Raw genomic sequence first — 17,033 nt, forward strand, 5'->3', positions numbered from 1 at the left:
CGTTACATGGACTCGAGTTTTAAAACGTATGCCAAATGTGCTTTATTAAAACGGACCGACGGATACATTTAAAATTGACCCTCGATCTTAAACATTAGAATTCGCCGCCGTCTACCGACAAATAATATCGAATCTAGTGGAACAACAGTTAAGACTACGGTCAAGAAACTCAAGTCCGGGGAGGTACATATACTTTATATTCTTCATAAAAATTATCTACACACAAGACTTTTAATATAAACAAAATCGAGTTTCTCAGATATAACTTACGCAAAGATTTAAGATCGTCGGGCGCGCCGGCGCCGAAGGGGCTCTGTACACGCGCCGGCGCGGCGCGGCGCCACACCCGAGCGGGCCGCACACCCGAGCGCAATAAATTAATCAATCTCTCGGGTCCCCCCGAGTAGTCTAATCGTCTCTATTCGTTAAAGTCCACGGACACGGGCACGGGCACGGACACTGGCACTGGCACTGATCACTGTCGCGCCGCCGGACCGGGCTCGGCGCGGGCGCGCTAGGTGGCGGGCGGCGGGGCGGGCGGCGCGGGGGGCGCGGTCGGCGCGGCGCCCGCCGCCGTCGTTGTCGCCGCGCCCAAGCCCGCGCCGCCCGCCGTCAACTCCTCGTCCTCCTCCTCCTCGGGGTCGAATTTCAGCATCAGCTGCTTGAACTGGTGGAAATTAAAACGGTTTTAGACAAACATAGAGATGTCTCCGTTTATTGTTATAACCTGAACCGGGGAGATGGATAAACGAGACCTTGTCGGGGTTATTCTTCCCCGGAGCAAAAAGTTATTGATTGTAAGAGATGTAAGAGGAGTAGTCTATCAAAATATCGATCACACTCTTTGACATCTGAAATAAATGCATAATTAAAATAAATATGTGTTGTCGTCCCTGGATTGTCAAACGTCAACAACCAGAGTTACCGCATAATATATGGAGCCGTGAAGCGTCCCGCATCTATCGTCAGCTGTCAAAGCCGAAGCACGAACCTTTGCACAGCACGAGGATTGGTAGTGGTACTATACGGAACGAACACGGAGGTTTGTGCCGGTCTTCTTGCGAGACAAATTTATAAAAAAAATATTATGAGCTTAATAAGATTGTACAAAATGTACGTAGCAATATATGAGTCCAAGGGTCGCTTGAAAAGATGCAATAGAAATGAATGAATGAAATTACATAGGTACGCAAGTGAAAAGAGTAAGGAGATTAGAGTTCAAAATTTAAAATGGCATTGAAAATTTCACATTGAGTGCGTGGCCTCTCCACATAGATTTTTAGGCACCATGCGCGTTGAGGCTCTGCCATCTTGTGGCCTGAATCGGAAACATAAACATACATTGCCAAAGCAAGTGCTACCATCTATTGTTCTCGACGTTTTCTTGTGCATAGTAGGTTCTGCAATCTTGTGGGCTAAATGCTACATCGGAATTCGGAAGCATAAACTTCACATTTACGCCTCACACGAAAAATCTGACGGCTCCCGTGCTGCCCCCTATAGTTTATGCACGCTCCCTATACCGGGTGTAGCCTGTAACAGGAGCAATAAAGTAATCAAACTGTAGGCTGTACTAACTTGTTTGTTTTGCCTTCTCCGGCGTACCTTCAATTCTCCGGCGTGTACATGAGAGCCACGTGTACATAACTCGAGGTAGTCGTCGACCAGCCGTCGACGGCCGCACTCGTCGAGCTCGTCGTCCTGCGGCTCGTCGTGCAGCTGCGCGATGGTGGCGCGCGGCTTGAACGCCGGCGCCTGCCGCCGCGATATCGCCTTCTCGTACACCTTTAACTCTCCGGCGTGTACATGAGAGCCACGTGTACATACCTCGAGGTAGTCGTCGACCAGCCGTCGACGGCCGCGCTCGTCGAGCTCGTCGTCCTGCGGCTCGTCGTGCAGCTGCGCGATGGTGGCGCGCGGCTTGAACGCCGGCGCCTGCCGCCGCGATATCGCCTTCTCGTACACCTTTAACTCTCCGGCGTGTACATGAGAGCCACGTGTACATACCTCGAGGTAGTCGTCGACCAGCCGTCGACGGCCGCGCTCGTCGAGCTCGTCGTCCTGCGGCTCGTCGTGCAGCTGCGCGATGGTGGCGCGCGGCTTGAACGCCGGCGCCTGCCGCCGCGATATCGCCTTCTCGTACACCTTTAACTCTCCGGCGTGTACATGAGAGCCACGTGTACATACCTCGAGGTAGTCGTCGACCAGCCGTCGACGGCCGCGCTCGTCGAGCTCGTCGTCCTGCGGCTCGTCGTGCAGCTGCGCGATGGTGGCGCGCGGCTTGAACGCCGGCGCCTGCCGCCGCGATATCGCCTTCTCGTACACCTTTAACTCTCCGGCGTGTACATGAGAGCCACGTGTACATACCTCGAGGTAGTCGTCGACCAGCCGTCGACGGCCGCGCTCGTCGAGCTCGTCGTCCTGCGGCTCGTCGTGCAGCTGCGCGATGGTGGCGCGGCTTGAACGCCGGCGCCTGCCGCCGCGATATCGCCTTCTCGTACACCTTTAACTCTCCGGCGTGTACATGAGAGCCACGTGTACATACCTCGAGGTAGTCGTCGACCAGCCGTCGACGGCCGCGCTCGTCGAGCTCGTCGTCCTGCGGCTCGTCGTGCAGCTGCGCGATGGTGGCGCGCGGCTTGAACGCCGGCGCCTGCCGCCGCGATATCGCCTTCTCGTACACCTTTAACTCTCCGGCGTGTACATGAGAGCCACGTGTACATACCTCGAGGTAGTCGTCGACCAGCCGTCGACGGCCGCGCTCGTCGAGCTCGTCGTCCTGCGGCTCGTCGTGCAGCTGCGCGATGGTGGCGCGCGGCTTGAACGCCGGCGCCTGCCGCCGCGATATCGCCTTCTCGTACACCTTTAACTCTCCGGCGTGTACATGAGAGCCACGTGTACATACCTCGAGGTAGTCGTCGACCAGCCGTCGACGGCCGCGCTCGTCGAGCTCGTCGTCCTGCGGCTCGTCGTGCAGCTGCGCGATGGTGGCGCGCGGCTTGAACGCCGGCGCCTGCCGCCGCGATATCGCCTTCTCGTACACCTTTAACTCTCCGGCGTGTACATGAGAGCCACGTGTACATACCTCGAGGTAGTCGTCGACCAGCCGTCGACGGCCGCGCTCGTCGAGCTCGTCGTCCTGCGGCTCGTCGTGCAGCTGCGCGATGGTGGCGCGCGGCTTGAACGCCGGCGCCTGCCGCCGCGATATCGCCTTCTCGTACACCTTTAACTCTCCGGCGTGTACATGAGAGCCACGTGTACATACCTCGAGGTAGTCGTCGACCAGCCGTCGACGGCCGCGCTCGTCGAGCTCGTCGTCCTGCGGCTCGTCGTGCAGCTGCGCGATGGTGGCGCGCGGCTTGAACGCCGGCGCCTGCCGCCGCGATATCGCCTTCTCGTACACCTTTAACTCTCCGGCGTGTACATGAGAGCCACGTGTACATAACTCGAGGTAGTCGTCGACCAGCCGTCGACGGCCGCACTCGTCGAGCTCGTCGTCCTGCGGCTCGTCGTGCAGCTGCGCGATGGTGGCGCGCGGCTTGAACGCCGGCGCCTGCCGCCGCGATATCGCCTTCTCGTACACCTTTAACTCTCCGGCGTGTACATGAGAGCCACGTGTACATACCTCGAGGTAGTCGTCGACCAGCCGTCGACGGCCGCGCTCGTCGAGCTCGTCGTCCTGCGGCTCGTCGTGCAGCTGCGCGATGGTGGCGCGCGGCTTGAACGCCGGCGCCTGCCGCCGCGATATCGCCTTCTCGTACACCTTTAACTCTCCGGCGTGTACATGAGAGCCACGTGTACATACCTCGAGGTAGTCGTCGACCAGCCGTCGACGGCCGCGCTCGTCGAGCTCGTCGTCCTGCGGCTCGTCGTGCAGCTGCGCGATGGTGGCGCGCGGCTTGAACGCCGGCGCCTGCCGCCGCGATATCGCCTTCTCGTACACCTTTAACTCTCCGGCGTGTACATGAGAGCCACGTGTACATACCTCGAGGTAGTCGTCGACCAGCCGTCGACGGCCGCGCTCGTCGAGCTCGTCGTCCTGCGGCTCGTCGTGCAGCTGCGCGATGGTGGCGCGCGGCTTGAACGCCGGCGCCTGCCGCCGCGATATCGCCTTCTCGTACACCTTTAACTCTCCGGCGTGTACATGAGAGCCACGTGTACATACCTCGAGGTAGTCGTCGACCAGCCGTCGACGGCCGCGCTCGTCGAGCTCGTCGTCCTGCGGCTCGTCGTGCAGCTGCGCGATGGTGGCGCGCGGCTTGAACGCCGGCGCCTGCCGCCGCGATATCGCCTTCTCGTACACCTTTAACTCTCCGGCGTGTACATGAGAGCCACGTGTACATACCTCGAGGTAGTCGTCGACCAGCCGTCGACGGCCGCGCTCGTCGAGCTCGTCGTCCTGCGGCTCGTCGTGCAGCTGCGCGATGGTGGCGCGCGGCTCAAACACCGGCGCCTGCCGCCGCGATATCGCCTTCTCGTACACCTTCACGCTTTCCGACGGCGAGTACTGGTTGATTTTGCTGTAACAAATATGTTACACATATTAAATCACATTTAGAAACTTTATTTACCGACGTTTCGACACAGATTTCACTGTTCGCGGTTCCTTTCGCGATAGACCCGTTTCTAAATGTGATTTAATATGTGTTCAAACCGCGAAAGTTTTAAATGTTATAAATATGTTACATTCCTCAAGAGATGCACAATTGGTTATGAAGAACCTTTGTGTTTTACTACCAAGATTGTTCAGTTTAAAGTGGTATAATCTATCATCCACTATCAAACCATTGCCAAATTTCAGTTCAATCGTATACCAACATGTGGTCGTAAATTAGTTGGTTTGCAAAAAAATAAGACAACTTACTTATACATGCACATACGAACAGTGCCAGATGATAATCTCTTGTGAGAATATCCTTCGTCTTAAAATTGAAGTCTTAACCAAGTAAGGGGTTTTTTCACGAAGCCGATATCGCGTTCGAAGTCACAAATTTTAAACCTAAAGGTCGTTTTTTGACAAGAATGAAGAATAAAATGTAGTGATACTAACGCGTCGGTGAACCCGTAGAGCTGCTTGAGGTGCTGCTTGAGCATGAGCAGCAGTAGACAGCCGCGCGCCTGGCGCATCGCGTCGGCCAGCGGCCGCGTGCACTCCGGCAGCCGCGCCACCAGCGCCTCCGCCTCCTCCTCCTCCTCCTCTTCCTCCTCCTCCTTCACCTCCGAGCTCGTGCTCACCAGGCCCTGCGACAGAGGTTAGGATTTTGTCACGAGGGCACTAATAGATTATCCGAGCGAATCGAACGATATACGGTGATGATGTATAAGTTTATATGACAAGTGTGTCACACGAATAGTATAAATACTTAAAAGTAAGTACACCATAGAATTGCCACATGCGTGAGCCCGCGAGGGACAGATCAGCAAATTAAAAAGACGTTTTAACATTGCAGACAACATACCAAAAACTTAAAAAAAAACACCCATTAAGTCGGGTTCACTGTTGCCTACCAAGCTTTGCTGGGGGAACAAAAAGAAATGTACCGTTTTGACATGGCACTTAGTACTTTTTAGATGTAGGCTTAAATGAAATGTGAGACTATGATAAAGACAACCCTCTGCTATGCCCACTGAATGTTCTATAAGACTATTTCGGTTATCTTCCCCGTTGTCTTCTTTATAGAATACTTGCTTTTAATTTAAGATCAATGAGAAAGATGTAATGATGATGATGATGCATTCCTGTTGCGATGCAAATGATGCAATGAGGGCTCTCATTAGGGACATAGGGGTCGCCGAAAAATTCCATCCATCCATTTGTCGCGATCTTGAGCGGCTACTTTCAGCTCTTTCCAGTCACATACAATCACGAAACTACGCCCAACTAGTAAAATTTATTAAATTACCTCACGAAAAACTTGTAGTAAGTTTGATCCGGATGTAGATATGATGATGTCGATGTGATGAATTATAAAAAGTGGTTCATCTTGTACTTGAAACGGGAAGTAACTCAAATTATCTGCCAGGTACAATATTTGATCCAAAGGCGCAGTCTGGAAACAAGTTTAATTTTGAAAATATACAATATTAATATAGGTAGTGTAGTATTGAATATTATAATAATAATTATGTTGCGTGTATATTGGAAATGGACTGAAGAATGGGTGGGTACTCACGGAAACATCGTCAAATTGCTTAAGTAACGATAAAACCAGCGCTCTCCTTTGCGGTCGTGTATTACGTAGTAATGAATATAAAAATCCATTTAGAGACGAAGGTAGTTCGTCTTGGTCTTTTTTCCTGAAATGGCATTAGTAAGTTTAGTAACATTTCTTAGTTGATCAATAGTCTTTCAAAGATGTCAAATTATTGTCAAGTTACCTAAAACCTCGAATGACATCATTCTTGACGCTGGTCTGAATTATTTTTTGTAACTGATAAGAAAGCTTGATGCCAAGTTGCGCCTTCATATGGATGAATCCAGGGTATTTCTTATCTATTTCTTGTAGGTTTTTGTCCGCTGTGTGAGATACTGTCACTTCTAAATCAGTACTCATGCAGATCAAATATGGAACAATCTGAAAATAAATCACTAGGTATATTCAAGTTTAAGAAAAATATATATTAGATATCATTGGCTAACTAAACTCGACATGCCGAGAATAAATGAAAATATTTGTAAATTAATAATAAGTCTGACTTTTTTTAATGAAATAGGAGGCAAACGAGCAGACGGATCACCTGATGATCACATTGTTACGATGCGACAACGCGCACAACGATGTCTCAAAAAAGCCAGCGTGGAGACGAAATCGAACCCGAAGTTGCATCGTTCCATCAAAATTCATCGGCTTCTACCGATGATATAGCCAAAAGTTAAAGACTTCGTTTGAATAGTGGGGCCACAGGATAATATCTAATGTTATTAAGGTTTTTTCTATTAAGGTGGTTCGACTAGGTTACCCAAAGCTTAAACCCCGCTAGATGGCGTCACTTTCGCAAATTTTCAGGTTTTATTTTTTTGTGGAATAGTGTTGGTATCTGTATACTTAAAAGTATGTTTAGCGCACTCTTTACATAAATATTGAACTATTATAATTAACATTGAATACTTCATTAGTGCAAAAAACACTTTTAAAGTCGACAGAGTGTTTCTGTCATGCTATTTCCTACTATTACTCACACATGCAAACAGTGTTTCCGTGATGCTTGTAGTAGACAATTTCATGCAGTGTAAGTATGCTGCAATGGCGTTGCAGTATGTTCGTGGAAATACATGCAAGAGGATTCAGGTTCGAGACTGGTACGACAGGGGTACTTTTTTTTGTCCTTTTTGTGTTATCTTATTCCTTTTATTCTTCGAATTCTTGTCCGATTCCGATATAACCGAAATATATTTCAGTGATATCGGAAACGGCTCTAACGATTTCGATGAAATTTGCTGTAAGGGGTTCGATCTAGCTAGGTCTTATCTCTGTGAAAACGAGCATTTTTGAGTTTTTACTTATGTTTTCTTTTTCTCCCAGATATTCAGTATTATTAATAAATTAGTTTATAACGTTTTATAAAAATATGTGACGTTTTGAACTAAAATGTACCACATTGTCGGTTGTCGATTAGGTTGATTTCATTTTGAAGCTTCATGGAAATATGACAACAATAAGTAGGTACCCGTTTGGTTGAAAACGCCACATATATTGAAAACCTGACTTTCACAAATCTCACCTTTTTGGGTTCTTCCAACTCAGAAAGGATGGAGAATACTGACGATTCTTAGTAGCACTAGCCCAATGAAGTCCAGGTTTGTAAGTGTCAGGTATCAGTTTTTTTTAAAGGGCTAAATATAGTTCTACAAGTAAAGCAATCCCTTACTGCCCAGCCTCTATAGTATTTTTCAAACTGGAAGGGTACGATGATAGATTTCATCTCCATACAATTTATAACCTAATAATGCCAAATGTTGCAAAATTATATTGAATTGAGATCTATCATCGTACCCTTGCAGTTTGAAATAGTTATTTACGATACAAGTGCGGAAAAGAGAAAATTCGAAAAGAGTGGCGACAGATTAAAACACGACCGCAGAGAGTGTTTTAAATCGACACGAGTTGCGAATTACCTATTCGCACATGTATCGTACAACGTTTTACAGTACATATGGCCCTTTAAACTTTCGACATATGCATGAAAAGTGCTCTTTACGCACTAGGGCGAGAAAGTTGCACCATATGTACTGTAAAATACTTTTTAGTACATATGGTGCTACATATACGTTACCGCCCTAGTGCGGTAATTAGTACAATACGTGCATATGTCGAAAATGTAAAGGGCCATAATTATGTACTGTAAAACGTTGTACAATACACGTGCGAAAAGGTAATTCGCAACTCGTGTCGATTAAAACACTTCCTTCGGTCGTGTTTCAATTTATCGCCACTCGTTGCCAATTTCCTACTTTTCGCACTTGTATCGTAATGTACTAATAATAAAGCAGTAATTGTAAAATAAAATTAAAACTTTTTTATATATATTTTTTGATTCAAGTAGGTACAGTGAGTAACAACATTGCATGGCCTTCTAATTATAACTATTATAGAAAACGGGATATTTATCATGTTTATTTATATTATTTATTTCTCGATATTTTGGCCGGTCTTGCAAGACCAGTCGTTGTGGAGATCCCTGGGGAGGCCTATGTCCAGCAGTGGATGTCTTGTTGGTGTAGATGGATTCACACAACAAATGAAATAACATTTTTTCATATTTGTTATCCGTAGTTGTCCCTGTACCTGAAAGAAAAATAATATCATGATAGCACAAAATCTCTAATGTTATAGGAAGAAAGATGATGCAACAATATGGATTCTAATAGTTATCATTTACTTACCTAGTAATAATTGTGTTTTCCCCTCACTAGCTCGGAAAGCCGTCTTTTATCCTTTAAAACAAGCGGAGAAAAACGCATTTTATCCACTAGTGGGGAAAGTAATTTGACCTTGAATGGAGCATGTTTAAGTAGCTTGACAGATAACAAAACGTAAAACGCTCATAATAATGGTTCGTTCGATATTAATTATCATTAAATAAATGATTTGAGAATGTAATAAGAAATACCAAATTTAGCTTTATTTAATAATTTTAAGTCATAAACCTTAAAATTCCATAAGAAACGTTAGATTTTTTATAATGATGTTAAATATAATTCTGAATGCACAAGTTGAGTCGATGCAATTTCAAAACGCATCGTTGACATTTCATACGTCAGAACAGAAATGTCAACATTGTCAACAAAATTTTTACTTAAAAGCACTTCTCACCGACTCACGTAAAAATCAGAATTTCCAGTGTTTTCTGTTATAATATCGTACAAAAATAAGTGATTCCAGTGATGAAGATGATCTAACGCCTGTGGATGTTGCACTTTCCTCGCTATAGTGAGGGGAAAAGTTTTGTGTAACACACGGGTGCAAATGTATTTTACTTCTTGTGTGTTGAAACGCTCGCTACGCTCAGGATTCTATTTTAGAACCACTCGCTTCGCTCGTGGTTCAACTATAGAATCCTTTCGCTTGCTCGCGTTTCAATTCCACACTCGCGGGTAAAATACAACTTTGCACCCTTGTATAACAAATAACTATTTTCATTCATAGACAAAATTCCATAATTTTCATCCCCAGGAAATGTTTTATTTTTCTTTATTGCAGTGAGGATGTCCTGATTTTTTCTGGCTAATGAAGGAAAACATTTTATTTCCAAGAATACCTCTTCATTTTGCACAATACCTAAAAAAACCTAGAGTTAGTGACACATTGACTATTCGGCAACCAAAACAGTAATAATTACATTATATAGGTATTGTTCACTGCTTATATCTACCATTACGGAAGAAGTGAGAATTTATTTCTAAAAAGATCGGCACGAGAAAATTACAATGTACAATGAAGGAATGAAACTGTACCTACCTTACGAAACTTCACCATCATGAATTCCGCTTCAATTGAGTCTGAATTTTTCTGGATTTTCGCGGACCAGAACACCGATGATTTTTGTAACTTGATTTAGACGTTGCTATCATTTTCAATTTATACAAACAAATTGATGTCACAATAAACATGACCCTATGTGTCAGTGTCAACACTGTCAAATAGAAATTCACTAAACATGACGGCACTGCAAATCCTGCCAGGTCGGCCAGGCAACGTCGCCAACGTCATAGAGTGGCAACGCCGCACGCAACGTATTTGTACACGACATTTGTGACACACACATACGTAAAATTGATGAATAAATTACGTTGATTTATGTATGATTTCTGTATGAAACAAAGTTTTTCTATTAATTTAGCGCAAACGAATATTCGAAAGTAGATAAATGAGCAAATATTTGTGTAGTAATAGTGTGTAGTGCCTTAATTAAAGCAGATTGAATTTTGTATGAAAATCGAACCACCTTAAATAAATATTCTTATTCTTATAGTCCATAATGGTAAAATAAGAATAAATCTACAGACTAGGAAGAAACAGAAAATCCTGAAAGGACTTGCTGCCTAGCTTGGAAGAGCGAAATCTCGAGCTAAAACTTTGAACAAATTTTTAATTCAAAATCGCGACCGATGCATTTTAATGGATGAAATGTACACGTGTAAACTATATGCCATCTTAGTAAGACTAGGCGTCTTTGACCAGCTCTAAGGGCAAGCAGTGCGCGCTTGCACCTAAACGAACTCCTTACGGATTTACGTTGTAGCGAGAGAGACTCAAAGACGCCTAGTCTTACTAAGATGGCATATAATCGAGAAATTCGGACGGGCAACGCCGTGGCGGGGTGGCCTAGGGGTTCATGGCGTTAGCCACGATAGCTAAAGACGCCGGTTCGAATCCGGCCTTCACCACTGGAGGGCTTCGTCACTTTTTCTTTAATATATGACATATATAACAGTTTTTAACTTCTAAACTGTTTATCCTAAAATTGTAAAAAAATATGCGTGAATGGGGCACTTAACGCTTTTATGAGCAGCCAGAAGGTGTCGCAAAAGGCACGTTTGGCTGTGCATAGAGGGGTGCTGGTGCCTACACTTATGTATGGTAGCGATAGTTGGGTATGGCAGAAGAGGCATCAGAGCCAAGTGAATGCAGTGGAAATGAGAGCGTTGAGAAGTGTGTGTGGTGTGAGATTGCAAGATAGAATTAGGAACAGTGTGATAAGGGAAAAGTGTGGACTGAGCGAAGATGTAGTGACAAAAATTGAGAAAGGTATGTTGAGATGGTTTGGACACGTGGAAAGAATGAGTGAAAGAAGGCTAACAAAGAGAGTGTATAAGGGAGAGGTAGAAACGGGAGTTGGAAGGGGCAGACCTCGGCGGACTTTCTCTGATCAGATCGGGGAAATCCTGAAGAAAGGCCAGGTCAAGAGCACCCTAAACCGGCGAGCGTGTATGAGGAATGTTATGAAAGTGAAGGAAGCGAAAGAGGTATGTCAGGATCGTAGCAAGTGGAAATCCGTGGACTCTGCCTACCTCTCCGGGAAATAGGCGTGATTATATGTATGTATGTAAAAAAATATATTTGAGATTCTCACAATAAGCTCTTTCATTTGATATGTAACACGATATAGTTTGAAAAACTTTATTTTTTAATTTTCTCATTTACCCCCCAACAGTGGTCCCCGTGTTTAAAATTCATTTGTTTACGTTACATGTCCGTCTTTGGGTCACAAACTTACATATGTATACCAAATTTCAACTTAATGAGGGCTAAAGCGTATGAATTCGCCGCTAGAGGCGCTAGTGTAGATGGTGGTCTTTTCCATAGTTCGAAATGTCAAATGTCACTTGTCACTTCAATGACTGACAGCTGTTCTTTAGTCTTTTGGACCACCATCAACAGAGGCGCCAACTGGTGAGCAAAAAAAACGATAGCCCTCATTGGTCCAGTAGTTTCGGAGAAAATAGGCTGTGACAGACGGACAGACAGACAGATGCACGAGTGATCCTATAAGGGTTCCGTTTTTTCCTTTTGAGGTATGGAACCCTAAAAACGTATTACGTAATCAATGGATGCCTCTGGTAAATTGACACAATGCGAGGGGAATCATAGGAAATATTACTGCAATGTTGTGCCGCCAGAGTGCAGCACTAGCACAAATTTGTTACGAATAAATATGACATTGATGCATCAAGGGGGTTTGTTTACCGTTTGTGATTTGCGTAATTTCCCTATTCGCAAATGCAAATTTGACACTAGTCCTAAACTGAATCTAATCGTACTGTAATAAATTGACAGGTTAAGAATTCAGGAGACGCTAGTGTGGGGTCTCTGTAAGAAGTGTAGAGGTGAGTGGGTGTGGTGTGTACCTGCACGGGGTGCACTAGCCCCTGCGCCAGCACGAGCTGGACAACCTTCATGGCGCTGGAGCGCACCAGCGTGCTGGGGTGCAGGAAGGCGCCGAGGATCTCCTTCAGGTACAGCTGGATCACCGTCGACGCCATGCCCGACGACACGTCGCCCATCTCCTTCAGGTTCTCTAGCTTCGATCGCGTCGACCCTGTCCAAACAGAATAGATAACGTTAGTTGTGCTCGCGAGTACGAGGATAATAGGAGCAGCAAAGATCCTTAAAATCGTTTTTAGGGTTCCGTACCCAAAGGGTAAAACGGGACCCTATTACTAAGACTCCACTGTCCGTCTGTCTGTCACAAGGCTATATCTCATGAACCGTGATAGCTAGACAGTTGAAATTCTCACAGATGATGTATTTCGGTTGCAGCTATAACAACAAATACTAAGTACGGAACGCACTTGTCCGGTTTTTTTGTCTTCTATTTAACACAGTTATAAATGATTCTATTGATTCCTCGATACATCTCTCCTACAAGTCACCACAGAATTCAATAGTCACTAATACCGTATACTCGTACATATACATTTCATTAAAAACTGTAATGGCCTAATAAATAGAATAGAACAGATTAAAATCTATTCTGGCAACACATCATGAATTAAATGGAAATTAAAATACATATTGGCAATGGAAGTGTAAATGAAATTTAAAAAGCTATTTACTAGAAAGAGATAACGATATTCATATCTCATTCTGTAGTATAGCTGTGTCCCTACTTACGTAAGTAAAACTTACAAGTGTAATCCTGGCCTTACATCTATCATTCTGTCAGGTTTATACTTAGACACTTATGGCGTTATTCATAAACGGGTTACTGGCCTGGATTAGCTATGAATCGTTTGTCTTTGTCTGTCATTTTGACTTATGTATTTGTAAGAAAGGGATAAAACATAGTTTACGAGGGGCGTTCAATAAATTCTCGGTATGTGAATGAAAACAAACAAATACGATAAGTTTAATATTTTTATTTTTCAATATACTCCCCCCCTATGTTGATACACTTAAAAGATCGATCTATTATTTTTTTTAATCCCTCATAAAAATAATTTTTATCTTTGGTGTCAAAATGCTCCTCCACTGCCGCCTTCAACGCTTCATCGTCAGAAAATCGATTTCCACGCAGATCCTTTTTAAGATTGGGGAACAAAAAGAAGTCACTGGGGGGCTAAGTCCGGACTATACGGTGGGTGAGTAATAGTTTCAAACAGAGATTCAAGAATAGCCGCCTTGGCAATATGAGCAGTATACACAGGGGCGTTGTCATGCAGAAGCAGAACACCTTTGGTTAATTTTCCTCGCCTCTTGTCTTTGATTGCACCCCTTAATTGACGTAGAATATTAGCGTAGTACTGTCCTGTGATATTTACACTCTTTTGTTTGTAATCGATCAGTAATATTCCTTCACAATCCCAAAATATTGTGGCCATGACCTTGCCAGCTGAAGGGATGACCTTGAACTTCTTGGGATGAGCTGTACCCTTAACGTGCCACTGCATGGACTCCTGTTTACTTTCTGGGTCATAATAATGAACCCAGGTTTCATCTCCAGTAACTATCTTTTGCAGCACCTCATCAGGATTTTCACCGCACAGGTCAATAAAATCGGAACAACAAGCTACTTGCATATCTTTTTGAACCGGTGTCAGCATTCGCGGAACCCATCTCGCACTTACTTTTGACATATTAAGATGGTAATGGATAATATCATGTATGGTACCAACAGAAAGACCGGTTATTTGAGCTATTGATTTTACCTTCACTCGGCCGTCTTCCAATATAAGTTTTTCCACTTTGATAATATTTTCTTGTGAAGTAGCTACTACAGGCCGGCCTGGTCTAGGATCATCTTCAATACTCTCTCTCCCACGTTTAAATTCACTTGACCACTTTTGAATGGTAGATAAAGAAGGAGCAGACTCACGGTAAACACAATCCATTTCTTCTTTTATAGTTTTTTGATTTTTACCCTGATTGGTCAAGAATTTTATTACGGCTCGATGCTCTAATTTAATTAACATTGTTAAATCGCTCATGGTGCTCACGTTTGTTCGGCAATTGCAGAAAAACAAGAACATATCGGTTTGAATTTTACTTTTTTTTTTAAAGTCTATGAATGACTCTTAGTGGCCAGTAACAAAAGAAATACTCAAAAAGGTTGTAAGATATCAATATCGAGAATTTATTGAACGCCCCTCGTACCTAAATCAGGCCCGTAAAGTTTTATGAATAAGCGGGTTAGAGGATATCATAACTGGAGCAGCCTTATATGTCGTATTTGCGTACAACAATGTCTGCCGAATTAAGCGGGGAGGTAAAGAAATAACACATGCAAAAAAATCTGTGTCAAATACAAAGAGACACACGCACATTTAAATAAAAATTGTGCAAGGTTTTTGATAGAGGGGTAGGTTACTGAAAGGCTACTCATGTTACTGTATGCTATAAGGATTTATATATGACCAAATGAAATACAGTACCGGCCAATAATATTTCACCTTTGAGTGTTTTTGCATGAGCTTGTATAGAGTAAACAATATAGGTTAGTTTGTAGATTGCATATTTTACCAGTCATTTTATACAAATAAATGATGATTATTGCAATGAAATACTGTGAATTACAATAGGATACTCAAAATATTACTAAAAAACCTCTAGTAAAAAAAAGACTACCTAAAGCAGTGAGGTGGAAGTCACTAACAAATATAAAAAAAAAGTTATACCATAAAAACATGCAGGTGATATATTATTGGCCGGTACTGTATCTACATACTGTATGTAATTAATGTTGGTACAGAAAACTATTTTATTTTATAAATATTTTCAAACTTACATTCTTTGTCCTGTCTGATCATTCTTTGTTCTTCCTCTTGTAAATACATTTCGACATTCCTGAGCACGTCTGCTTTCATTTCTATAGGCGCGAGGTCAGAAGTTAGCAGCTGGTGGTAAAACTCTTTCAGTTCCGGCCTTAGCATAAATTCGTAATGCCTGACGCAGACGGAACCCAGCGCTTTAAGTGTGTGTGACACAAAATCCTCATCCTCCAATCCCACAAAGAACATCAACGTTGTGAACAATTGTTCTTTGATGTCAATCTGGAAGAATAAATAAAATTCAAAACTTGAAATTTTATTATGGGACGCCGAGGGGATAGATAGGGCCAATAGGGTATTTGACTGTATTTAAAATAAATTATTTTACACAACGCATGAAATAAAGCTTCAGAAGATGGATAGAGAAACGTAGACAGCAGTTATATTTAGACACAATCTATTTTAAAACCCGTAGAAAACTATAAAGAGTAGGTAATTTGATTGTGACGTCTCATGCTAGTGTTTCATATAAATTCCAATGTCTGGGAAAACATATAAAAACTCAAAAATGCGCGTTTTCCCAGAGATAAGACCTAGCTAGATCGATCTTTTGCCCCCGAAAACTCCCATATAGCAAATTTCATCGAAATAGTTAGAGCCGTTTCTAAAATCCAAGAAATATATAATTATATATAGATATGGGGTACCTAATGATTCTCCGAATAATTTTTAGCAGATTATCGATTCGCAGACAACGATTCCCCGAACATCGGTTCGCAGAGTTATTTATTTGCAGATGTAACTTTTGGTCGACTAACGTTACGCAGACTCTTGGTTCGCATACAGTTCAGTTCGCTTCTGTGTAAATTAGCAAAACTATTATTGGACGATTTTCATTTGGCAGAGTAATCTTTTCGTTTAAGCAATGTTTAGTCGAATAACGTTTCACATTTTATACATCGTTATTTTCGAAATAAAAACTTCTTACAAAAAAAACCGTCTTCAAAAAGGATGAGAATATGTAGTGCCAAACTCGTGGTAAGGCTACTACGCAGGCTACAGGGTAATAAAATATGTATATTTTTCGTATTCTTACATTAATAGTAGGTTTTTATGTTGATTACGACGTTTAAAGGAAACTAATATCACTCATCAATAAGTAGTCATGAATTGGAACAAGAATCAATTTAAAAAAAATGGAAAAGTGAAAAGAAGAGTGTGAGGAAAAGTAAAAAGCACTAGTTCGCACGCTAAACAGCTACGTAAAGTAGCACTTTTTGAGCAACACTTTTGTGCTGCGATGGGAACTAAGGTCATAACGCTATTGATTTGAATGTTGGATGGACTGGATATGGCTACGGGAGGACAATCAGTATCAGAATTGTAAAAGATAGATGGTGACTTGCCAACTCATTGAGTGGGCCCCGCAACGGCCGCACGCACAGTGCGACAATAGGGCAACACTTTAGAGTAGCTGTGAGGTTGTCGAGAGGTGAGCGTCTGCGGTAGTCAGTTCCCGGTAATCCGTTCAGCAGGCCGCCGGCGTTATGACATTTTACACTTCCAACCTGGAGCATAGGTCCCGCTCTTGCGACTCCACTATGGCCGGCCGGTCAAGGCAAGCGCAGAGGCGAGGGCCAGATGAAAGGGCCTCTGTAACAGGGGTCCGCGGTGTCACCACTCACCGTCAGCTCGCCACAAGCTGCCCCCGCGGGTTATTATTGTTATAATATACATTGCGTCTCATTCTCTCACTAAGCAAAATGTGAGACGCAAATACACATTGGACAAAGAATTTGGACAGATGGAATCCACCCTAAGACAT

At 43.7% G+C, this 17,033-nt stretch overlaps 1 protein-coding gene across 1 annotated transcript in view; it reads right to left on the reverse strand.

Annotated features, from left to right (window-relative positions):
* Positions 1-174: 174 nt before the first annotated feature.
* Positions 175-17,033, reverse strand: part of LOC134742127 (nipped-B protein) — a 35,908-nt gene continuing 19,049 nt past the window's right edge. The window contains exons 20-27 of the mRNA XM_063675089.1: positions 15,226-15,490; positions 12,350-12,540; positions 6,379-6,575; positions 6,174-6,297; positions 5,904-6,050; positions 5,051-5,241; positions 4,346-4,520; positions 175-667 (exon numbers count right to left, since the gene is read on the reverse strand). Of these exons, the coding sequence (XP_063531159.1) occupies positions 515-667; positions 4,346-4,520; positions 5,051-5,241; positions 5,904-6,050; positions 6,174-6,297; positions 6,379-6,575; positions 12,350-12,540; positions 15,226-15,490 (1,443 nt within the window). The 3' untranslated portion in view covers positions 175-514. The remainder of the gene's footprint in view (positions 668-4,345; positions 4,521-5,050; positions 5,242-5,903; positions 6,051-6,173; positions 6,298-6,378; positions 6,576-12,349; positions 12,541-15,225; positions 15,491-17,033) is intronic.

Source organism: Cydia strobilella, chromosome 6 (genome assembly GCF_947568885.1).
Source record: "Cydia strobilella chromosome 6, ilCydStro3.1, whole genome shotgun sequence".
Lineage (NCBI taxonomy): Eukaryota > Metazoa > Arthropoda > Insecta > Lepidoptera > Tortricidae > Cydia > Cydia strobilella.